At 47.3% G+C, this 24,860-nt stretch overlaps 1 protein-coding gene across 8 annotated transcripts in view; it reads right to left on the bottom strand.

Moving 5' to 3' along the window:
* Positions 1-24,860, bottom strand: part of rasgrp4 (RAS guanyl releasing protein 4) — a 157,310-nt gene that overhangs the window by 19,564 nt on the left and 112,886 nt on the right. For 7 of the 8 annotated variants that reach the window (XR_007246579.2, XM_048522184.2, XM_048522190.2 and 4 more), the window contains 7 exons: positions 22,394-22,510; positions 20,320-20,595; positions 14,282-14,362; positions 11,084-11,188; positions 6,448-6,557; positions 4,815-4,959; positions 2,123-2,159 (listed from right to left, as the gene is read on the bottom strand). Coding sequence is in view for 7 of the 8 variants with exons in the window: in XM_048522184.2 (XP_048378141.1) it covers positions 2,123-2,159; positions 4,815-4,959; positions 6,448-6,557; positions 11,084-11,188; positions 14,282-14,362; positions 20,320-20,595; positions 22,394-22,510 (871 nt within the window). In the remaining variant the exon portion in view is untranslated. The remainder of the gene's footprint in view (positions 1-2,122; positions 2,160-4,814; positions 4,960-6,447; positions 6,558-11,083; positions 11,189-14,281; positions 14,363-20,319; positions 20,596-22,393; positions 22,511-24,860) is intronic. The other variant, XM_048522189.2, reaches the window with a different exon arrangement.

The following is a 24,860-nucleotide window of genomic DNA, read 5'->3' as shown; positions in this document are numbered from 1 at the left end:
CAAACAGGAAGTGCTGGAGAAACTCAGCAGGTCAGGCTGCATCAATGGAGAGAAAGCAGAGTTAACATTTTGAGTCAATTTATTCATCTATTCCAAACGTATTTGGCCATTTTTTTTTGGTCATTCCAAGTAAGTCCTTTTTCAATGTTATGAGGGTTTCTGCCTCTATCACTTTGACAGGCAGTGAGTTCCAGATTCCCAGCAGCCCCTCAGGGAATGGCTCTTTTCTCAAATCACCTCAAATCCTGCTTCTTTGCTGAAAGCTGTGCCCCCAGGATATCGCCCCCTCTACAAAGGGGAAATGTTTCTCCCTGTCTATGCCCCTCAGAACTCTGTACACCCCCATCAGAACCCCAATACCCATCCCCCCCACCTCCCCTCACACCACCACCAGCCCCTGACCCCACCTCTGCTCTAAGGAAAACACCAGGCTCCAAACATCCCAGGAAATAGCCACAATCAGGCAGTGGCAGGATCAGAATGGGGTAGTTACAGTCAGAGGCTTATGGCATGGAAACAGGTCCTTCATCCCAACATGTCCATGCCACCCATTTTTCACAATTAACCTAGTCCCATTTGCCTGCATTGGCCCATATCAAAAGGACAAAGAACAAAGAAAATTACAGCACAGGAACAGGCCCTTTGGTCCCTCCCCTCCAAGCCTGCGTTGATCGAGATCCTCTGTCTAAACCTGTCATCTATTTTCTAAGGGTCTGTGTTCATTTGCTCCCTGCCCATCCATGTACCTGTCCAGATATATCTTAAAAGACGATAACGTGTCTGCGCCTACCACCTCCGCTGGCAACACGTTCCAGGCACCCACCACCCTGTGTAAAGAACTTTCCACACATATCTCCCTTAAACTTTCCTCCTCTCACTTTGAACTTATGACGCCTAGTAATTGAGTCCCCCATACCTATCCCAACCATGTACCTGCCCAAACGCTTCTTAAATGACAGAATTGTACTCCCTTCCACCACTACCTCTGGCAGCCCATGCCAGACACTCACCACCCTCTGTGTGAAAAAAAATTGTCCCTAGTGACCCATTTGTATCTTTCCCCTTTTACTCCACGCCCTCTAGTTTTAGAGTCTCCCTAGCATGGGAAAAAGCTGTCAGCTATCTACACTTCCCTATGCCTCTCACGATTTTATAAACCTCGATAAGGTCACCCCCCCCAGTCTCCTATGCTCCAGGGAGAAAAAGTCGCAGTCTATCCAAACTCTCAAAGTAACTCACACCTTCTGGTCCGGGTAGCATCTTGGTAAATCTTTTCTAAACCCTCTCCACTTTAGTAACAACCTTTCTACAGCAGGGCGACGAAAACTGGACACAGTTCTCCAAATGCAGCCTCACCAACATCTTGCACAGTAACAACAAGATGTTCCAACTCAATGCTCCGACTGATGAAAGCAAGCATGCTGAATAACTTTAGATCCAATGGCACACCATCCTTGTGCTCTGCCAGTTCTATACCTGAAAAGCCAACTGCCCCTTCCCCATCTCGACGATAATGCCCCTTTCGATACACCCTTCCACAGTCAATGGGACATGGTAATAATAGAAATGGTTTTCAGACATAAGGAAGGGCAGGGGTGCCACAGTAAGAAATACCCTGGGGTATCTAACACACTAAGCTCCTATTCCCACTAAGCCACATTCGTCCTTCCCACCCCACTTTTACCAAATTTGACAAGTCTAACTCCCACACCCCATCAAATGTACAGGACATTGGCGAGGACATTGGAGTACTGTGTTCAGTTCTGGTCTCCCTGCTGTAAGAAGGATGTTGTAAAACTTAAGAAGGTTCAGAAAAGATTTACAAGGATGTTGCCAGGGTCGGAGGGTTTGAGCTACAGGGAGAGGCTGAACAGGCTGGGGCTACTTTCCCTGGAGCTGAGGGGGTGACCTTATAGAGGTTTATAAAATCATGAGGAGCATGGATAGGGTGAATGGTCAAGGTCTTCTCCCCAGGGTAGGGGAATCCAAAACTAGAGGGTATAGGTTTAAGGTGAGAGGGGAAAGATTTAAAAGGGTGGCCTTGGGCTGTCTTACAATGTTAAAGGCGCCATATGAATGCAACTTGCTGCTGGAAAGTGAAAAATATGGTGTCCCGACTTACCCTGACACCTGTATCCTTGTTTAATGACACCCCACAACTGTAAAGGGGGGGGGAAAAAAGAAAGAGGAATTAGTTTTGGGCCAAAAAATATCCACACGCGAAAACAGAACCCTTCTCTGCAATAAGGTTAGCTATGTTGTTAACCATAAAACAGAACGTTGAGAGAGAACTGTGCTGTTCTCAGCCATATAGCTGCGATAATATTGGTCAGAGGACTGATTAGATTCATTCACACACAGTGTTCACCTCTCAGTGACATTGACCACCAATGCAAGCCCATAATTAAACACAACTAATGTACAAAGAACAAGTGCCACTCCTTACTTAATAAAGCGATTGGCCGCTCAGGTGGGGACAAGGCCTACCGTTAATGGAATGAATGGATTAATTATTGATCCCATGTGATCTGCAGGGATTTTCAACCACTGGGAGCAAGGAATGGAGATCCGAAGCTATAGTACAGATCCAGTGCCTTCAGCTTGTGAGGCTATCCCTCCAACATCAGGAAGGCTATGGGGAGGGTCTGTTATTCGCCATTATGAGTGTGACAGAACTCTCATGCCTTACCTTCTGCTGCCTCTACCTCCCTAGCAAGACATGTGTAGCAGCTACATGGGATCACCGCATGTTTCCCTTCGAGCCACTCACCATCCCAACTTGGAAATATATCGCCATTCCTTCAGTGTCGCTGGGTCAAAATCCTGGAATTCCCTCCCTAAGGGCATTGCGGGTCAACCCACAGCACATGGACTGCAGCGGCTCAAGAAGGCAGCTCACCCCCACCTTCTCAAGGGGGCAGTTTGGACAGGTAATGACCTGGCAGTACTGTTACTTGACTGTTAACCCAGAGACCCCAGGTCATGACCTGGAGTTCAAATCCCACCACGGCAGATGGTGGAATTTGGATTCAATAAAAATCTGGAATTAAGAGTCTAATGATGACCATGAATCCATTGTCAATAGTTGGGAAAAACCCATCTGGTTCACTAATGTCCTTTAGGGAGGGAAGCTGCCATCCTTACCTGGTCTGGCCTACATGTGACTCCAGACCCACAGCACTTTGGTTGAATCTTAACTGCCCTCTGGGCAATTAGGGATGGGCAATAAATGCTGGGCCTAGTCAGAAACACCTTCATTCAGTGAATGAATTAAAAAGAAATAGGAATGGGCAATAAATGGTGACTCAGTCAGTCATGTCCACCTCCTCTAAACAAACAAAAAGTAAACATGAAATTTTAAAAAAAGCACAATAAAATCTACCAACAATGCTGACGGAATGTGTGATGATGATGTGTGATGAGTAATCTCACATTCGCCATCATAATGGGAGCCTTTACCACCAATTGGGACCTCGCTTAAACATCCCACTCAAAAGGCAGTGCCCCTGACAGTGTGGTGCTCCCCAAGAACTGCACCAAGAATAGGCCTTCGATCTTGACAGACTGAAGCCCAACAGCGGGTCTTCAACTCAGGATTGTGTTTCTCTGAGGGAAGAGTGATACTAACTGAGCCACCTCTACAAGGCCTGGCATTCTCAGTCATTGCATCGTGCTGGACTTTTTAATTTCTGCATTTTTCTAATTTTTTTCCTCTAAGAACTTGTTTTCAAGAATCTGTACCTCGGTACCTTCGTACTCAAGGTAGTGCCGTATAAACTTTTCACTCAATACATTACATGTGACAATTAAACCTAATTCTAATTCAAATTCATTGACAACGATGTAGGGTACGCAGGGTGGTTTGATCTTCGAGTAGGATAATGGGTCGGCACAACATAGTGGGCCGAAGGGCCTGTGCTGTGCTGTACTGTTCTATGACAAATGGAGGACTGCAGCAGTTCAAGGAGGCAGCTCCCCACCACCTTCTCAGGGGGCAACAAGGGATGGGCAGTAAATGCTGGGCCCAGCAAGTAGCGCATCCCACCAGTGAATTAAGAAAAACTTCCTCAATACTGACTTTTATCTTCCTCCTCGAATCTCACGTTCTGACCCCCTCTCCACATAACATATTTTGTAGCTGAGAGATTTGGACACAGGGATTGGTGCAGACACTGCTGTGCAATGCCGAGGGAGAGCCGCAATGTCAGAAATGCTTTCCTTCACATGATGCATTAAACCAAGGTCCCAACTTTTATTAAATCACTTGTGGGAGGTAGGCATCTTTGGCTCGGCCTGGCATTTATCACCCATCCCTAATGGGTGCCTGGGCTCCCATACAGGCCTGGAGCAGATCTCAAGGACACTAGTGAGTCAGGTTAGTGTCTCCTGAAGATCGGCAACAGAGTCTCAGTCATCATTGGACTCTCAATTCTGGAGTTTTTTTCCCTCTTTAAATTGAATTCAAATTTCTCCAGGGTGAGATTCGAAACCAGAAACGTTTAACCAGGTCACCAGATTGAGAGGCAAGCGATAATACCGCAGAGCCACCATCTCCCCCATCGGGAGGTACCATCATAATTCTGGTAACCCAGCCAGCAGTTTCTCTCTCTCCGTCATCCTGTGGGATCTTGCTGTTCTCAAAGCAGCGGCAGGTTATATCAGTGGTTGCACTTCAAATGTTACTCTATTGGCTATGGGGCGTTTTCTTCTGTGGGCAGGCAGGGGCTGGGTGCAAGAGCGAGCTCACCTCGAGGTGGTGAGAAGACGCTACACAAATGCGCCGGATGGGGGAGGGGGGGGTGCCTGAGACTTACAAATCCAGCGCAGCTGTCGCAGAAGGTGGGCTTCTTGTAGGTGGTCTCCTGGAAGTTGTGCAGGAAGCCAAGCCTCAGCTTGGAGCAGATGGAACTGCCCCTCAAGAAGTAGGCGGTGATCTCCTCTCTGCTGATCAGGCCTTCGCTGTAACAAGAGCCAAGCACAGATCCCAAAGGTCAGCAACTCCGAAGGCCTCTCCCGCACACCCTCACCCAAAGCCCCCACGTACTGGGGTCATGGTATCCCCCAACCCCTTCCCAAACCACCAATCCACAAAAATTCGAGGCTGCTGGTACTGGAGGTCAGAAATAAAGATGGGGAGACGTTGCACACGGGCTACAGGTGGTGCCAAGATGGTCACCTCGCGCCATCGGCAGCCATGTTGCTGGGTCAAAGCTCCAGCAATCTTTTGGGGAAAGGTTTGGGTTCCCCCTGTGGACCCGTAAAGCCTCAAAAATTCATCAGGAAAGACTTGATCAATGCCCCTACATGGTAACTGAACATCCTCTGAGGTCATTGTCTTTAATTGTGTATCCAAAAGGAGGCTGCACCTACATCCAATAGGGGTGATAGGTATATTGCATCTTTACAAGCTCATCGATTATTGGCGCTCAGACTATTGTGTACCTCACTGGGCTGATGTTGCTGCTGAACTGAACAGCAACGATATTTCAAAGGCAAAGCTAGGCCCGAACATGAGAGAGAGAGGACTAGAGCGATTCACATGGAGGATGGGGTAATGCAGAGTGCCAGAAGGATCATGTGCATCATAAGCATCAGTATGGACCAGCAAGACCACTCAGGGTACAGGGTAGTCATACAGTAAAGCTTCTTCTACACTGTCACCACTCACTGACCCCACCCCAATAAACACTCCCAGGAAAGGGACAGCATGGGGTTAGATACAGAGTAAAGCTCCCTCTACACTGTCCTCCATCAAACGCTCCCAGGACAGGGGCAGCACAGGGTTAGATACAGAGTAAATCTTCCTCTACATTGCCCCCAGCAAATACTCCCAGGACAGGGGCAGCACAGGGTTAGAAACAAAGTAAAGCTTCCTCTACACTGCCCCCAGCAAATACTCCCAGGACAGGGGCAGCACGGGGTTAGATACATCATCTTCTGCACTGTCCCAACAAATAATTTCTTGGCCACAGTCTTGGACTGAATGTAAACTCAGTGAAGTTCTCATTTCTGACACCAGGCTGAGTCAAACTGAAGCTGTTGGCTAGCATGGCAAAGATTGCTTGACACATCAAATCTCTGCTCACTGGCACCAGGATGAGAGAGGGACCTCAACCTGTTTCATTGGCCTCTGTAGGTACATAGCACTCTGACAGGATGGATTTCTGTCTCACCCTGGATTTGAACCTGAGCCACTCAGACCCCATACCCTTTGATCCCTTTTGCCCTGGGAAGGCATTCTAACTCCTTTGTGAAAGCATTCAATGTTTTGGCCTCAACTGCTTCCCATGGCAAACAATTCTACAGGCTCCCCACCCTTTGAGAGAAGGCATTTCTTCCTCATCTCAGTCCTAAGCCCAGCATTCTTACGCTGTGAGCCCTCTTTCTGGAATTAGCTTGTGCTACTTGGTCTCCACATTCATGGATCGATGGGAAATTAGCTCTTACCGATCCTTATCCAAGATGAGGAACGAAAATGGGAAGCCAACGGCAATCTTCTCAAACTCAACTTGGGAAATGTATCCATCTTGGTCATGGTCGTAATTTTTGAAGACAGACTGCGAAGGAGAAAAAGAAAGAGAAAAATTTGATCATAAATTGGAGCCGGAGACACTTCTCTGGTCTCCCCCCGTGCCAGAAGGACCAGCCGCTAATAATATTCCAACAACCCACCTTCATATGGTCAGGGAAACCAAAGGCTTTTGGAAATAGATGAGAAGGTGGAATTCAGAATTCCCTGCAAAATGGCTGTGAGCTTGTACAGCAGGCTTGAAGGGCTGAATGGCCCACTGCTGCTTGCATTTGTATGTTTCTTCATATCAATGCTATAACATTCGCCTGCTGAGATCTAAACATTCCTGCCCCTCAAGTGTCCTCCTCAAAGCCCCAGATAACGATGCCACAGGCATTATTTAACCTCTGTTAAACAACTTAATCCATGGTTACATTTGCAATTCCTTTCTTTCTCTCATGGGGATGTGGGATCACTGGCAAGGAATGGACCATCCCTAATTGCCCCTTGATCCAAGAGTTTTGCTCCTGCCAATTCAGAGGCTGGTTAAGAGTCTACTACATCATTCTGGGTCTGGACTCACATGAATGCAATTACTGTCATCTCATGTATTGTGCAAATTAAGCTTCTCCATTGACTGAGGCACTTTTTAAAATATCAGTTTTTAACCAGATAATTTAAAAGCTGTAAGACAGTTGTCATTTGCCATTCACTCAATACAACGGTTAGGAGTATAGACTGAATGGGCTGAAGGGCCTCTTCTGCAATGTATGATTTTACAAGGGAGGGTAAGTCCTTTTGCCTTCACCCAGGCTAGGTAACATTGGCAGATTTCCTTCCTTAAAGGACATTAGTGAACCAGATGGGTTGTTAAACAACAATCAACATTGTTTCATGTTCGCTGGGACATGGATTGGCTTCCAATTCCAGATTTTGTTTTTTTTTGAAAACTGAGTTTAAGAACCACCAGCTGCCCCTTTGGGATTTGAAACTCATGTCCCCAAAACAATTAGCCTGGGTCTCTTGTTAACTAGCCCATGTCATTATCACAACACCATCAAACTCCCCCAGAACATGCTTCACATGGTGACATGGTTGAGTGTATCCTTATCCAACAAAGAATGACCTCGTCTGTAAATCACGCAATTGATAGTCTTTATTCTAGCAGACACCACATTTTTTGCCTCAGCTGGAGTGGGCCTACATTGATCCTAATGAATTCACTCCCTCTACTTTATTTCCAAAACCCTCTGCGCTATCGCAGCTTTGTCACCTCCTCCAGCGCCTCAACTCTTTGAGATTTCTCCTCAGCTTCCACCAGTTTCTCCATCATCATCACTCCACCTTCAGCTTCTCCAACCCCTAACATTCTGCAGTTGACTCCCAAAGCCTCCGTTTTTCCTCTCTCTCTCTTTCTAGAACATTCCTTAAAACACTGACCTAGCCTCTGATGACTCTGAATCTCATTACACTGTCGTACGTTTTCTTTTGCTAACTCCCCTTCGCTTGTCTTACCACATGAAAGATACTTAGCAAAGACAATTGCTGTCATCTCATGCATTGTGCCTGTTAAGCGTGGATGTACTGTTTTTTAAATCATTTTTTAACTGGACAATTTAAAAGCTGTCCTTTAACATTTGCTCAATACAGTGGGATAGGAGTATAGACTTGATGGGCCAAAGGACCTTTTCTGTACTGTGTGATTCCATGATTCTAGGAGAGAGGGGAGGTCCATTTGCTATTCTACCTAATCCAATAGCTTGTTTCTATTCAGTAGTGGGCTATTAGTATTGCTGGGTGAACCTGCCCATCCCTAATTGCCCCTTGAGAAGGTAGTGGTGAACTGCTTTCTCGATCTGCTGTAGTACACACACCCAGCAAGCTCCCTCAACACAGACAAACTGAACCCAGAGTGCCTCCACCCTTACCGCACCCAATTTCACCCCCAACAAAACAAACACTGAACCTACAAACTGTTTCTTTAATTCATTCTTGGAATGACAGCATTTCTGGCTGGGCCCAGCATTTATTGCCCGTCCCTAATTGCCCCTTGTGAAGGTGGTGGTGAGCTGCCTCCTTGAACTGCTGCAGTATAGCTGCTGTAGTGAGTGCACTGTCCTGTTGGGGAGGGAATTCCAGGATTTTGACCCAGCAACAGTGAATTTAGGGAAGATGGTGACAGAGCGGGCCTGTCACTAGGTTAGCCAGCCAGAGACTCACGGCCAACTGTGGGTTCAAATCCTATCACTGTCCGCTGGTGGGTTTTGATTTAATTAGTATGTCGGGAATACCCTACTGCTGAAGTGGTGGGGGGGGGGGGGGTGCCCATGTTCAAGTCCCAGCCACACCAGGGGTGTGTTAAAAACATCTCTGAACAGGGTGATCAGAAAGTATGTAAGATGTGAAATATAAACATCATCTCTCATCATCATCATCACATGTTGCATTTGAACAGGTTTAATGTGCAAGACCGCATTAAGCCACAGCCAATAATGGGGAAAGGCCGAAGGTGTACTGTGTCTTGATGTGGGCAGACCAACAGTCAAGCTCTAGCTCTGGTCTTACGAACATTATCTCTCACACTAATGTAAGTTGTACCCAGATGTGATCACGCAAAACACGGCAGCTTGTTTAATAGAATGGGGTGAATAGCCAAGGTCTTCTTCCCAGGGTAGGGGAGTCCAAAACTGGAGGGCACAGGTTTAAGGTGAGAGGGGAAAGAGGGTGGTGTGTGTATGGAATGAGCTGCCGGAGGGATTGGTGGAGGCTGGTACAATTTAAAAGGCATCTGGATGGGGACGTGAATAGGAAGGGTTTCGAGGGAAATGGACCAAATGCTGGCAAATGGGTCTGGATAAATTTAGGATATCTGGTTGGCGCGGACGGGTTGGACTGAAGGGTCTGTTTCTGTGCTGTACACCTCTGTGACTTTTGACATTAGACCACCTAGTGGCTATCCTCGACCACAGTGGGCAAAGCAGTACCGGTATGTTCCAATGGAAAGTGAGGACATTGGCTCCAACGCTATTGGACAGGGACGGCCAAGAGACCACTGAGCCCACGTGAGCAGCGGTGGCCATCCAAAGGTTTAATTTAGCCAAACCAATGCAACGGTGACAGGTTCATTCATGTCCATCAAGGGGGCAAAACTCTACTGTTTTTACCCTGTCTGTCCTATTTGTGACTCACAATGCCTAACTGAAGTAGCTGAGCTGACCGCTCAGTTCAAGAGTAATGAAGGAAAGGCAGCAAATGCCAGCCTTACCATCGACATCCCACGGAAGAATAAATACTAAAGAAATCCTTTGGGTCATCACCATGTAACAGGCAAACTGTAAGGCTACAGTACTCTGAGCTCTAGAAGGCGTTAACGAAGTAAAAAGGGTGGAGTTTATAAACATGTTTTTTTACTGATAGTTCTGTCTGTGAAGTTTAAGCAGTATCTGTTGAACACGTATTTCCTTCAAGGTTTTCTCTCTGTAAACAGAACATTGCTGCCCCAGGTCACCTCAACAGTCAAAACCCATCAATCATCAAAACAGTCACTACCACAATTAAAACTTTGTACTAAACACGATAAGGAATCTCTCTCTCATCTTATTCTGACCCAGCAAACTCCCCCAACACAGTCAAAATGAATCTAGAGTGCCTCCACCTTACCCCACCCAATTTCAGCCCCAACACTGAACCTACACACTATTTATTTAATTCAGTCTTACAATGACAGCATTGCAGATGCTGCTGCTGAGCGTCGGTGGGGGGGAGGGAGTGGGATGTTTGTGGATGTGGTGCCGATCAAATGGGGGCTGCTTTGTCCTGGATGCTGTCAAGCTTCTTCAGTGTAGCTGGGGCTGTACTCATCCACAGCAAGTATTCCATCACCCTCCTGATTTGTGCCTTGTAGGTGGTGGGCAGGCTCTGGGGAGTCACGAGGTGGGTTACTTGTTGCAGGGTTCACCTAGGCTTGAGGCCACAGTTTGGCTGAACCAGTGCAGTTCCTGATGATTGGTAGCCCCTTGGTGTGTTGATCGTGGGATATATTGGTGATGCTAAAGAGAGATGGTTTTGGAGATAGTCATTGCCTGGCACTTCTTCAGGATCTAGGACACTTGCTAATGCTACTTACTGTTAACCTACCTTAGGAAAGCTGCCGTTTCTTCAGAAAAAGGGTCCCAAATCAAAAAGTCAACCTTCCCGCTCCTCTGATGCTGCCTGGCCTGCTGTTTTCCTCCAACTCCACGCTGACTCCAGCATTAGCAGTTCTTAACGTCTCAGGTCCCGCCCACATGGCCAAACATCCTTTACACGCAAAGCCACATCTGACCTCCTCAATCCCCTCAACCCGCCTGCCATACATCACCTCTCCCCCAGGACCCCCATCCATACCCTATCAGGTACCAACAACCTACCAGCCACACCTATTACCTCCCCACCTTCCCGCCCACCAAAGGAATGCCAGCTAGAGCCTTGGCACTTCGCCAACGCACCCGAGCCCAGCCTCCCGACCCTTATTGCAGCAGTATGTTGATGTGGGTGGTGTTAATAGTCACAATGTGACTGAGATGTACTCACATCCACCATCTGCTGGACATGCTTGCTGACTGTCACAGCATCTAGCTTTGGTGCCACGCCAGAGGCCCAGTCGACTACCACCGGTGGCTTGCAGGGGGGCACTGACTGCAAAAGAATGGAAATGGGTGAAAGCTTCGCTCGACGGCAGCTGGCTGTCATCCCAACCCGGGAGGCCTAAACCCTTTCAGCCGTATTGGAGTTTGGAATCTCCCTGCCCGAGCATTGCAACAGGGTCCCCGCCCTTCTCCGCTCCCACTCCCTCTGTCTGACCAGGAATCTACACAGTGACTAGAATCATAGAACCCCTACAGTGCTGAAGCTGGCCATTCAGGCCATCGTCTCCATACTGGCCATTATAGGTTGTATAGAGAAAAGTCAAATTTGATTCCAGCTTCTGTCTTTTTCAATTTCAATGTTTTTTTTGACAAATCTGGTGAATAAATTGCATTTTTGGAAGAAATATTAAGACTTTTGACTGACAGGGAGTCAAGGCAGGCTGCTGGAAGGAAGGCCTCAGTCAGTTTAGAATGGGCTCGAGGGTCTATGGCCTACTCCAACTCCTGTTTCTTATCTTCTAAGTTCTGAGGGAAATGATGGAGAGATTTACATCCGGCAAACGACTGAGTACAATTCCCAGACCCGCCTGTGATAGACAGTTGTTTAGGATGCTGGGTTGGGTCAAAAATAAGGATAATTGGCAAGATACAGGAGTTGCAAAATAAAAAATTGAGAAGACATCTTGAAAAATACATGCTTTTGCCTCTTCCCACACTCCCCATTTTCATTACCCCCCCCCCCCGAAGGCCATTCTTTATTCCCTCCCTAAACATCGCCGCCTATCTGCTTTGTTGAAACCTACCCCTTCAAGCTGTCCTTCTCTGGCTTGATGCTGGGACTTGGTCGTGGGACACTTTGCGAAATGACAAAGGATGCCACATGAATGCAAGTCATTGTTGCTGCAGTGACCGCACAGCTCCGGCTGATACCTCAAGCTGCCAACCACTCATCAGAGTTAGCACAAAACCCCCGACACTATCAGTAACACTAGCAGAGGGACAGAGTTCCAATTTTCCGTATCGATTCATTTAAAGCACAGCTTCACTGCGGATGCCAGTGACTTTCTCACACACCCAGGTACAGCGGGAGCGGTCGCCCTTCAATATCCCCCCAGTTTTGGTGCCTGACCCGTGGCAATTGGCAAGCTATTCGACTGCGGCAGACTTCACATTGGGTGTCAGACCCACGTTTTGTCCATTCCTTTGCCAGCCAGGAGTCTTGGCTTAGTTACTTGAAATTATACTCCCCTGCCCCCTCTAACCTACTGACAAAAATGAGGGGAGTGTGGAAGAGGTGTTGTTTTCTGTGTGTCTTCACTTCTGTGTTTAACCAATTATCCGTATTTTTGACCCTTATTAAACCACCGCGCCTTGCTGCTGGGTCTTTGCTGGATATGAGCCCCTCGATCGTTTCTCCCGGAACATGGAATGTAAGAGATAGTAGTTGGAGTAGGTCACTCAGCCCCTCGGGGCTGTTCCTTTGATCTGATTGTGGCCTTCACTCCCACTTTCCCACCCCTGCCCAAATACCCTGGTCAGTTTCATCTCTGTCACAAGCCAGAATGTGTTGGTTCAGGACAGGCAGGAGATCAAAGCTTGGACCTTCCCAGTAAGTGGGGCTTATTGGGAAGGTAGGGAACAATATAACTTAGTGAGAGAGCAGCACAGAGGAAGAGGGGTTTTATAACTGTCCACTTTATTTCCCATCATTACTCAGTCAACTTGAGCACATTTGCCTGGTCTAGTATTGCATCCCTTTCTCGTTCTTTCATTAGATGTGGGGCATGACTGGCAGTGCCCAGTTTTGTTTCCTATCTCTAGCTGTCCCTGAACCAAGTGACTTGGTTTGCCACTCTAGAGGGCATTTAAGAGTCAATGGCTTTGGACTAACTGGTCTGGAATCACATATAAACCAGACTGGGTCAGGGCTACAGATTTCCTTCATTCCAGAGAAGAGGGGTTTAATAATTGGTTAAATACAGAAGTTGTCTCACGAAGAGAGATTGACCACTTTAGGCGGAATCTCCCTGGGGTTTAGTGGAACGAGAGGAGATCCAGCTGAGGTACATAAGGCGACAAAGTGGATGTGCAGGGGGTGTTTTCGTTTGTGGGCGAATCAAAGAGGCTTAGGGCAGGGGCTGGCAGATCTAAAACAGGGATAAGGAGGAATTACTTCTCTCAAAGGGTCATGAATCTGTGGAACTCACTCCCACAGAGTCTGGTGGATGCTGGGACACTGAGTAAACTGAAGGAAGAGACAGACCGATATTTAGGTGAGGTGGAGCTGAATGTGGAGTCAAGATGAGATCAGTCATGATTGTATCTAGTAATGGAGCAGGGCTGAGGGGCTCAATGGCCTTACTCCTGCTCCTCCTTGAGTGCTCTGCAGATCTCAAAAGGACATTAATGAAACAGACAGTTAGAAAGCCCAGCTTTCTTACCCAGTTTCAATGGGTTTTGGAATACTGCGTTCAATTCTGGATCCACGTATACCATGCGAAAGCTTGAAAGACATTGCTGGGGTTGGAGGGTTTGAGCTTTAGGGAGGGGCTGAATAGGCTGGGGCTGTTTCCCGGGGAGCATCGGAGGCTGAGGAGTGACCGTATAGAGGTTTCTAAAATCATTAAGGCATGGATGGGGTGAATAGCCAAGGTCTTTTACCTAGGGTAGAGACAGAGAGCTGTACAGCATGGAAACAGATCCTTTGGTCCAACTTGTCCATGCTGACCAGACATCCTAAATTAATCTAGTCCTATTTGTCAGCATTTGGCCCAAATCCCTCTAAACCCTTCTTATTCATAAACCCATCCAGATGCCTTTTAAATGTTGTAACTGTACCAGCCTCCCCCACTTCCTCTGGCAGCTCATTCCATACACGCACCACCCTCTGTGTGATAAAGCTCCCCCTTAGGTCTCTTATAAATCTTTCCCCCCTCATCTTAAACCTATGACCTCGCATAGTGGGCTCCCCTACCCCTAGGAAAAGACCCTGGCTATTCAACAGGGAGGACATCTGGTTGGCATGAACAAGTTGGGCCAAAGGGGCTATTTCCATCCTGTATGACTGGGAAGCCCATTGCCAAATTCCCGGGCGATAAGTCTTTCCACGGTAACTGTATTGGGCAGGACCATGTTTCCTTACCACAGTTCGGTGAGTTTTTGGTTCTTTTGCATAGGACAGCTCATAGATTTCATCTTCAGTGTAGTAGAGGTCAAGTGATAACTGAAAGAGATGAAGAGCCAATGAGAGAAATGACCAGGTAATTGCACAGATGAACAAAACCACTTCAGCAGTGTTTGATTGAAATGTGATTATGGCACACTATGAAAAATAGGAACAGACTGGATTTTGGATAGTTCCTATCTTCCCAGGGCGTACAGAACCTCCAGAATATATTCTAATATATTGAGGATGCTGGGAATTCTGAAACAAAAACAGAAATTGCTGGCGAAACTCAGCAGGTCTAGCAGCATCTGTGGGAAGAAAACAGAGTCAATATTTCGAGTTTGGTGTTCATGAATTCTGCAGAAGAGTTATTGGACTGGAAGCATTAACTACTTTCTCTCTCTCCACAAGTGCTGCCAGACCTGCTGAGTTTCTCCAACACTTTATGCTTTTTTCTTTCAGCTTTGCTGTCTGTGTCTTTGATGGATTTCTGGCTGTCACAGCTCACATCTGATTAATTATCTCTGCTTTCATTCCCTCTGAATTCGAGTGTATCAATAGCAGACCACCACCCCATCCCCACCACCAACGCCACCCCACCTTCCCCAATTGTATCTCACATTTTGCCATGAATACACCTCAGGGTGTCTATCGAGTAGGGAGTACTTGACCCCTATCTGCTTCCCTCACCCACACTAGCTCCTGTCCAAACACAAGATATAGAATCCCTACAGTCTGGAAACTGGCCATTCAACCCATCCTGACCCTCCAAACAGCACCCAGCCCAGACCCATACTATTTTCCATGGCTAATCCAGCAAGCCTGCACATCCCTGAACAATATGAACTATTTCGCACAGCCAATCAACCAAACTCCAGCTTTGGAATGGGGGAGGAAACCCACGCAGACACAAGGTGAGTGTGAAAACTCCAAGCAGGTAGAAGTCCAATGGAACTCAGGAATGGAATCCAGCTCCCTGGCTGCAAGGCAGCAGTGCTAACCAGGGAGGTACTGTGCCACCCAATGGATTTTGAAATTCTTGTTGTATTCAAATACTCCCACAGCTCTGGTTCCCTTGCTATCCCTAATCTCCCCCTCCACTATCTCTGGCAATACACATACCCCTTCCATTCTAGTTTTTCCATGATCCTCAGTTTCAGCCCCCTCACCAACAGTGGTTAAGCCTGGAGCCAGGCTTTCAGATTCCTTCTTCACACTTTCCTCCTATACAACATTCCTTAAAAACTGCGTGTTGAACAAACTGTTGGCCTCATTTCCTCTGACGCGGCTGAGGCCATATTTGTTTTGTAACGCTTTTGCAGACCTCCATGGAGAGTTGAGGGGCAGTTAGAAGTATCGAATTGGACATGTTTTACTTCTTCATGCATCGACTCGATGGGCCGAATTGCCTACATCTGCTCCTATGTCTTATGATCTTATGATTGAAGGATGCGTGTATCTTCATTGCCCATCCCTAGTTGCACCCTTGGGAAGGTGGGGGTGAGCTGCCTTCTTGAACCGCTGCAGTCCACCTGCTGTGGGGTGACCCACAATGCCCTTAGGGAGGGAATTCCAGGATTTTGACCCAGCAACAGTGAAGGAACGGCAATATATTTCCAAGTCAGGATGGGGAGTGACTTGGAGGGGAATTTGCAGGGGATGGTGTTCCCATGTATCTGCTGCCCCTGTCCTTCTAGATGGAAGTGGTCATGGGTTTGGAAGGTGCTGCCTGAGGATCTTTGGTGAATTTCTGCAGGGCATCTTGTAGATGGTACACACTGCTGCGACTGAGTGTCGGTGGGGGAGGGAGTGGGATGTTTATGGATGTGATGCCAATCAAGTGGGGGCTGCTTTGTCCTGGATGGTGTTGAGTTTCTTGAGTGTTGTTGGGGCTGCCCCCATCCAGGGCAAGTGGGGAGTATTCCATCACCCTCCTGACTTGTGCCTTGCAGATGGTGGGGCAGGCTTTGGGGAGTCAGGAGGTGAGCTATTTGCTGCAGGATTCCCAGCCTCTGATCTGTTCTTGTAGTTGCTGTGTTTATGTGGTGAGTCCATCAGTTTCTGGTCAAAGTTAATCCCCAGGATGCTGATGCTTCAGGCATTGTGTGTGATGGACCAGCTCAGCTTGTCCTCACTGGCACTTCCACAAAATTGATTGCCAATGACTCATCTCAAAGAAAAGCATAGAGAGCTGAGCAAGATGATGAAAATGAGTGTTTCATCATACTAAGGCTAATCCCGTGGGTCAGAAAGGTAGGCATTAACAGTCTAGCCATGGGGACACAGGAAGTTGGTTACAGAAATCTTCAGATAAAAGTCAAAAGCCCTTGGGCTTGAAATAAGACAATAATGACCTAGGATTTTTTGTGTATAAAAGCAATAACAAATAGTAACAGGTGTAGGCCATTCAGCCCCTTGAGCTAATCAATAGGATCATGGCTGGTCTGACATTTCTCAAATCCACTTTCTTGCCTTTACCCTGTAACCCTTGATCCCTGACTGATCCGGAAACAATCTAACTCAGACTTAAATATGCAAAAGATCTCTGTGATAGGGAGTTCCAAAGACTCACAGGCCCCTGAGAGATGAAATTCCTCCTCATCTCAGTCTTAAGTTAGCACTCCTTTATTCGGAGACTGTACTCTGGTCTGTGACTCTCCCATGAGGGGAATCATTCTCTCAGCATTGACCCTGTCAAGCCCCTTAAGGATCCAATGTGTTTCAGTGGGGTCCCCTCTCATTCTTCTAAACTCCAGGGAATAGAGCCCCAACCTGTTCAACCTTTGCTTATAAGACAGTCCCTCCCACACCAGGGATCATCCTAGTGAACCTTCTCTGACCTGCCTCCAAGGAAATCTTTTTCCTTATATAAGAGGAGCTCACAGTACTCCAGATGTGTTCTCACCAGCACCTTGTTCAGCTGCAGTAAGCCTTCCCTACTCTTGTGGTCCAACCCCCTTGAAATAAGGACCAAAATTCCATTACCCTTCCTGATTTTCTGCTACCCCTGGGTGCTAGCTTTCTGTGTCTTGTGCTGGAGTGTGTGTGTGTGTGTGTGTGTGTGTGTGTGTGTGTGTGTGTGTGTGTGTGTGTGTGTGTGTGTGTGTGAGAGAGTGTACAGTGCGGTGGGGTCACCTACAGTGTGACACGAACCCAAGGTCCTGGTTGGGGCCGTCCTCATGGTTACTGAGCCTGGCCATCAGCCTCTACTCGTTAACTATGAGTTGTCATGTATCCTGAAGTCCGCCTTGGATCCAACTGGAAAACACACCCACAGACTCAACAGACTGATCAAAACTTTTGATCCAGTCCCTCAGAGAACCCCAAACACTCATCCTGCGTACGGGGCTTCTGAAGGTACACAAACCCTGGATGTCCCATTGAACCAGGCAATGGGACCCTGTGTGAGAACCTCTCTGGCTGTGTTGGGGGCATCCCAAAACTGACTGAACAGGGAACCCCCAGCTTCTGCCACGACACTACAGATTTCTTACAGAAAGTCAGCTCCCATGGACCAGTTGTACCAGGAAGAATCCTCATCACAATGGACGTTTCAGCACTCTACACCAGCATCCCCCACGATGATGGTATCACTGAAACAGCCTCATAAGCAATACCGCCAAATGCCAATTCCCAGGCACCATCCTGCAACTCATTCGCTTCATCCTCGAACACATCATCTTCACGTTCGACAACCAGTTCTTCATCCAGACACAAGGAACAGCCAATGGGGACCAGGTTTACTCCCCACTATGCCAACATTTTCAAACACAGGTTCAAACAAGGCTTCTTTGCTGCACAGTATCTCCGACAAATGTTATACACCAGATACATTGATGACATTTTCTTCCTTTGGACTCGTACCGAGGAATCACTGAAACAACCACACAGCGATATAAACAAGTTACATCCCACCATCAGACTTACCATGGACTACTCTTCAGAATCAGTCTCATTCCTGGACACATGCATCTCCATGAGGGACAGGCACCTCAATATCTCACTCTACTGGAAGCCTACGGATGACCACATGATGCTACACTTCTCTGGTTTCCACCTGAAACACTAAAACAGCCATCTCCTGTGGACAAGCCCTCCGCAAAAACAGGATCTGCGTAAATGATGGGAAATGTGACAGATACCTGAAGGTTTTGAAGGCCACCCTCATGAGGACAGGGCACAATACTCAACTCACCAGTCGCCAGATCCATCGTGCCACAACGCAAAACTATAATGACCTCCTCAGAAGACAGACACAGGGTATGACCGATAGAGTGCCCTTCATTGTCCAGTACTTCCCGAGGCCAGAGAAACTACACCTTGTTCTTCACAGCCCTCAACACATTCTCAACAGCAATGAGCGCCTCACCACCATCTTCCCCACGCCTCCACTTCTCACCTTGAAACAACCCCCAAACCTTAAACAGACCATTGTTCGCAGCAAACTACCCAGCCTTCAAGACAACAGTGACCAAAACACTATACAACCCTATCATGGTAATCTCTGCAAGACGTATCAGATCTTCGAATTGTACCCTACCATCACACGTGGGAATTCTATCCACCACATGTACAGCAGATACTCATGTGACTCAGCCAACTTTGTCTATCTCATGTGCTGCAGGCAAGGATATCCCAAGGCATGGTACACTGGTGAAACCATGCAGACACTATGACAACGGGTGAAAGGACACTGCGCAAAACTCGCCAGACAGGAATGTTCCCTCCCAGTGGAGGAACACTTCAGTGAGCAGACATTCGGCCTCGGATCTTCGGATAAACATCCTCTCAGGTGAAGTTCAAGATAGACAACAACACAAAATCACTGAGCAGAGGCTGACAGCCAAGTTCCATACCCATAAGGATGGTCTCAGTCATGATCATAGGTGTGTGGCACACGGCTTGTGACACCCTGCCACACTATAAATTCCAACCACAACCCCCCCCCACACGCACACCCTCCCACACACGCGCGCCCACACATGCACACACAAACACACATACACACACACACAAACAGACATACAGACACACACACATACATAGACCCTCAGTCTCTCTCTCCATCTCTCTCTCAGACACACACACACACACACACACACACACACACACACACACACACACACACATACAGACACACACACACACACTCACAGACACACACACAAACACACACACACAGACATACAGACACACACACATGCATACATAGACCCTCAGTCTCTCTCTCCATCTCTCTCTCACACACACACACACACACACACACACACACACACACACACACACACGTATATTATTTCATGCAAGATGTTTGTGCTGTTGCAGGCACATTCTGTTTTGCTCAAAAAGTAAAACCTAGCCCCAGTTAAAACGACAAATTCTAAGCAAGACCTCACACCTGAACTGCACTGTCTGACCTGAGATGTCATCTCTTGTACACTTTGAAAGAAGCTTTAATTATCTTGGGACAATGGCTTGAAAGGAATCTGGATTTTGCATTTTAATCAATAGTCTCCTTCCTAACTGATTAAAGATTCGACATGAGGCGACAAGTTTTAGGGTAATTTCTGTGTGTAAATTTCGTGTCTTATACCTTCTCTCTCACACACTACACCTGAAGAAGGAGCTGAGCTCCGAAAGCTTGCGTTTTCAAATACACCTGTTGGACTATAACCTGGTGTCGTGTGAGTTTTTGGCTCTGTGAGGCAGCAGTGCTAACCAGCGAATCTTAACTGCAGATTTGACTTCAAAATTGAATTCAAATTCCACAGTGGTAGGATTTGAACCAAAGACCCCAGAACATTACCTGCAATAATATCTAGCAATAATATCTCTTAGCCATCATCTCCGCATGAAGGTACTCCAGGAGTTATTTGCACGAACAATTGAAGAAGGAAGTTGGTATTAATGATACAAATAATGGAAACCTTTGGAGATTGATCCTGCTCAGGGTTAGTTGGGATTGGCCTTTATCCTCCCCCCAATCCCATCCAAGGCTAACACAGCAGACTCACCGTCAGCAGATGGACCAGGTCTTTGTTGGCTTCAAATGGTGGTGTGCTCCCTTGGATCTGGATCAGCTCCACGATGCGACTGTACAGCTGCTGAAGCTTGTTCAGATTAATCTTCTTATCCTCGATGTAGTCTGGCAGAGCCTCATTCAAGGAGACCAGGTCCTTCAGGTGGACCCCAAGGATGGGGATTTTAAACCCAGTGCATTCACTGAAGACCCGGCGATAGTTGCTATAGTTACTGCAGGAGGACAGAAGCTCCGTCATTTCGTTCAATGTCTGCATCGAAGAGAGGGAAGGATGTTATCAGGGGAAATGACCAATTATGGCAGAGTTAGGAGCCATTGAGAGAAATATAACTATCCTGTGGGAGCAGGCCACTTGGCCCATCAACTCTCCAAATAGCATCCCATCCAGATCCACCCTGTCCCAGTAACCCTGCATTTCCCACCGCTAACCCATCCACCCTATACCTCCCTGAACACCACAGGCAATTTAGTATGACCAACCCACCCTGACCTGTACATCCTTGGACTGTGGGACGAAACCCACACAGACATGGGGAGAATGTGCAAACTCCACACAGACAGTCGCCCGAGGGTGGAATTGAACCCAGGTCCCTGGTGCTGTGAGGTAGCAGTACTAATCACTGAGACACTGTGCTGTCCAATGCCACTGCTGCTAATAAAGCATTTCAACCCTCCTCCCTGAAGGTAAAGATACTCAGTATGGTAAGTGTTTAAGGTAATGAGTGAACCTCTGCCCTGTATAGGTGACTGTACATGAAATTAGTGAGGGTGTGTGTACATAATGAAAATGCAGATTTCCACAAAGCTGTTAAATCATTGAAAACAATGTATTGAAGAGAACACATTGCTAGATTGATGGCTTTATGAATTTTTTTGTCAATGATCACGTTTATTTACATAAAACGCAAAGGTGTCAAGTGCTTGTAGTTTCTGATACCGATACTTTAGAGATCTAGTTAATTGATAGTTCCATCGGTTAGCTGTGGTCTCAGTTTATTCTTACAGAAAGTTATGAATGGCTTTCTTTTTAAATATTTTTCACACTTTCCACTGTCACTCTTGGGTTCATTAGTTCTGCAGGGTATATACTGGAGAATCAGCAAAGATGTGCCATTAGTTGTCACAGGGGGAATGAGGAACTATTGATGGCTGGTGGGTGGGCATGGGATAAGACCTTCTGAAGTCACCTTTCGAGAGTTTCAGATTGCAGCTCGTGATTCCTCTAAGGGACAGGAAACCACAAAGACTTTGCTGAGCTCAATGGACTCCACAAACATTGTGGAGACCTAGAGGGCAGCCAACTCTCAGAGGCCAGGAGTGAAGGGTAAGGGGATTGCTGCTCCCAAGCCAACAGAATTTGGGAAGAACACTGGGAATGCGATCAGGAATCCCAGAATCCATTCTGGTCCATGATGATCCAGCCCAATATTTTAGGCTGCAATTGAAAGGATGACATTAAATCAGCCACGATCTCACTGAATGGCCGAGCAGGTCCAGTGGGCTGAATGGCCTGTTTCTGCTCCTCGGTCTTATGAATGTTAAGTCCCTTTCTCCTTGCAGAGATTCTACACAGGACTTAGGAAAAGGAGTAGACCCATCAGCCGTTTAAGTCTGTATCACCATTCAATGATAACATAGCTGATCTGTGGCCTAACTCCATATACCTGCCTTTCACCCATATCCCTTGACAACAGGTTATCCATCTTAGATTTAAAATTAGCAAATGATTCAGTATCCATTGCCATTTATTGAAGAGGGTTCCAAACATCCGCTACCCTCTGCGTGTAGAAGTGCTTTCTAACATCTCTCCTGAATGACCTGGCCCTGATTCTCAGGCCCGGGCTCTAGAATCCTCAACCCATGGAAACGGTTTATCTACCCTGTCTCTCCCTGCTCTCGGCTGCCGCATATTTTCCATTTTCCGTTTCTGTTTCCCAAATCTCCTGCTGCCACAGTCCTTGGAAGCCCACCAACAATTTTGAGTAGGAGAGAGGCAAAAACAAAGGCCCAACCGGGAGAGAGAGCGCCACCAGCGAAGGGGGACACACCTTGGTGACATCCTGAGAGAGGTACGAACTGGTTTCTTTGAGCCGGGAAATGGCACTGTGACAGAGAGCCCCGATCACCGCCATGAGCGTGTTAAAGTTCTGGAGTAACCGCAGTTTCTGTGAGGGAGGAGAATGTGGTGAGGAACATCAGAAAACCCAGACAGGAGACCCGTGTTTGAAAGAGCCCTCTTGCACCTTCGCGTTTTGCTTTTCTTTATTCCGTCTTTGAGCGTAGGCACTAAGAGAGGGGGTTTTTGAAAAAAAAATAGCAAAATAAAGTAATAATTGGAAACTGGTCCTCCATTTTGGAGCACACAAGACGAGGCAAATGGGTATGATTTAGTTATCAGCTTTGCTGGCTTTTCTTAACTGGCTGCCATCGTCGGGGCCATCACTCCTTGCCACTGTTTAACTCTCCTTGAATTGAGTGTCTTATTTGACCATTTTGAGGGTCAGTTCAGAGTAAACCACTCTATTGTGGGTCCTGTGTCACATGGTGGCCAGGCCGGGTAAAGATGGTAGATTTCCTTCCTTAAAGAGCATTAGGGAACTGGATGGATTTTTATGACAATTTAACAATGGTTTCCTGGTTACCATCAGATTATATTTTCTCATCCAGAATTTAGACTTCACCAGCCCCTACAGTGAGATTCAGACTGATGTTCCCAGGGCATATAAACCCAGGCCTCTGGCTGACGACACAAGCGCATTCCACTAAATCATAGAGAATTCCAGGGTTTGAATCGAAACACATCATTTTGTGGACTTGGGTTTATTTTTACATGTGTTCATGGGATGCCGATCCCTAATCTCTTGGATGCATTAGTGGCTTTTTTTAGTGAGCAGAGGGGCAGGTGATGGCCTAGTGGTATTATCACTGGATTGTTAATCCAGAGACCCAGATAATGTTCTGGGAACCTGGGTTCAAATCCTGCCTGGGCAGGAATGGTGGATTTGAATCCACTTTAAAAAGATAAAACTGGAATGAAGAATCAAATGATGACCAGGAAACCATTATCAATTGTCAGGAAAAACCCATCTGGTTCGCTGATAGTAGGGACTGCAAATGCTGGAGAATCTGAGATAACAAGATGTGGAGCTGAATGAACACAGCAGGCCAAGCAGCATCTTAGCAGCACAAAAGCTGACATTTCGGCCCTAAACCCTTCATCAGAAAAGGGGGATGGGGAGACGGTTCTGAAATAAATAGGGAGAGGGGGAGGCGGACCGAAGATGGATAGAGGAGAAGATAGGTGGAGAGGAGACAGATAGGTCAAAGAGGCGAGGATGGAGCCAGTAAAGATGAGTGTAGGTGGGGAGGTAGGGAGGGGATAGGCCAGTCCAGGGAGGACGGACAAGTCAAGAGGGTGGGATGAGGTTAGTAGGTAGGAAATGGGGGTGCAGCTTGAGGTGGGAGGAGGGGATAGGTGAGAGGAAGAACAGGTTAGGGAGGCAGGAACGAGCTGGGCTGGTTTTGGGATGTGGTTGGGGGAGGGGGCAGATTTTGAAGCTTGTGAAGTCCACATTGATACCATTGGGCTGCAGGGCTCCCAAGTGGAATATGAGTTTTGTTCCCGCAACCTACAGGTGGCATCATTATGGCACTGCAGGAGGCCCAGGATGAACATGTCATTTGAGAAATGGGAGGGGGAGTTGAAATGGTTCGCAACTGGGAGGTGCAGTTGTTTATTGCGAACCAAGTGGAGGTGTTCTGCAAAGCGGTCCCCAAGGTTCTCTTTGCTTTCCCCAATGTAGAGGAGGCCACAACGGGAACAGCGGATACAGTATACCACATTGGCAAGTGTGCAGGTGAACATCTACTTGATGTGGAAAGTCTTCTTGGGGCCTGGGATGTGGCTGAGGGAAGATGTGTAGGGGGCAGGTGTAGCACTTTCTGCGGTTGCAGGGGAACGTGCTGGGTGTGGTGGGGCTGGAGGGGAGTGTGGAGGGGGCAGGGAGTCCTGGAGAGAGTGGTCCGTCCAGAAGGCAGAGAAGGGTGGGGATGGAAAAATGCTTTTGGTGGTGGGGTTGGATTGTAGATGGTGGAAGTGTTGGAGGATGGTGCGTTGGATCTGGACGTTGGTGGGGTGGTATGTGAGGACGAGGGGGACTCTTTATTGGTTGTTATTGCAGGGACGGGGTGTGCGGGAATTTTGCCAGTAAAGGTAAGCGTAGGTGGGGAGGCCGGGAGGAGATAGGTCAGTCCATTTTGCCAGTAAATGTGAGTATTTGTGTGGGTCTGGAGTCACATGCAGGCCGGGCCAAGGAAGAATGGCTGAGACAGAAAAATGGCCGTGAATCAGTGGATATTAATAAACTTGCACATCAGTTATGGTACAAAGGTAAAGCAGCTGAGCGGTACAGAGGCACAGCTCACTGGGAATGACAATAGAGATGAATAATGTCACAAAGGGGAGCAGTAGGGCACAAGAGTTCATTTGCTGTTTGCTACAACTGTAAAGTGGGG

The sequence above is a fragment of the Stegostoma tigrinum genome, chromosome 39 (assembly GCF_030684315.1).
Source record: "Stegostoma tigrinum isolate sSteTig4 chromosome 39, sSteTig4.hap1, whole genome shotgun sequence".
Classification (NCBI taxonomy): domain Eukaryota; kingdom Metazoa; phylum Chordata; class Chondrichthyes; order Orectolobiformes; family Stegostomatidae; genus Stegostoma; species Stegostoma tigrinum.
The sequence above is the reverse complement of the archived record's forward strand: the minus strand, read 5'-3'. Positions and strand labels throughout refer to the sequence as shown.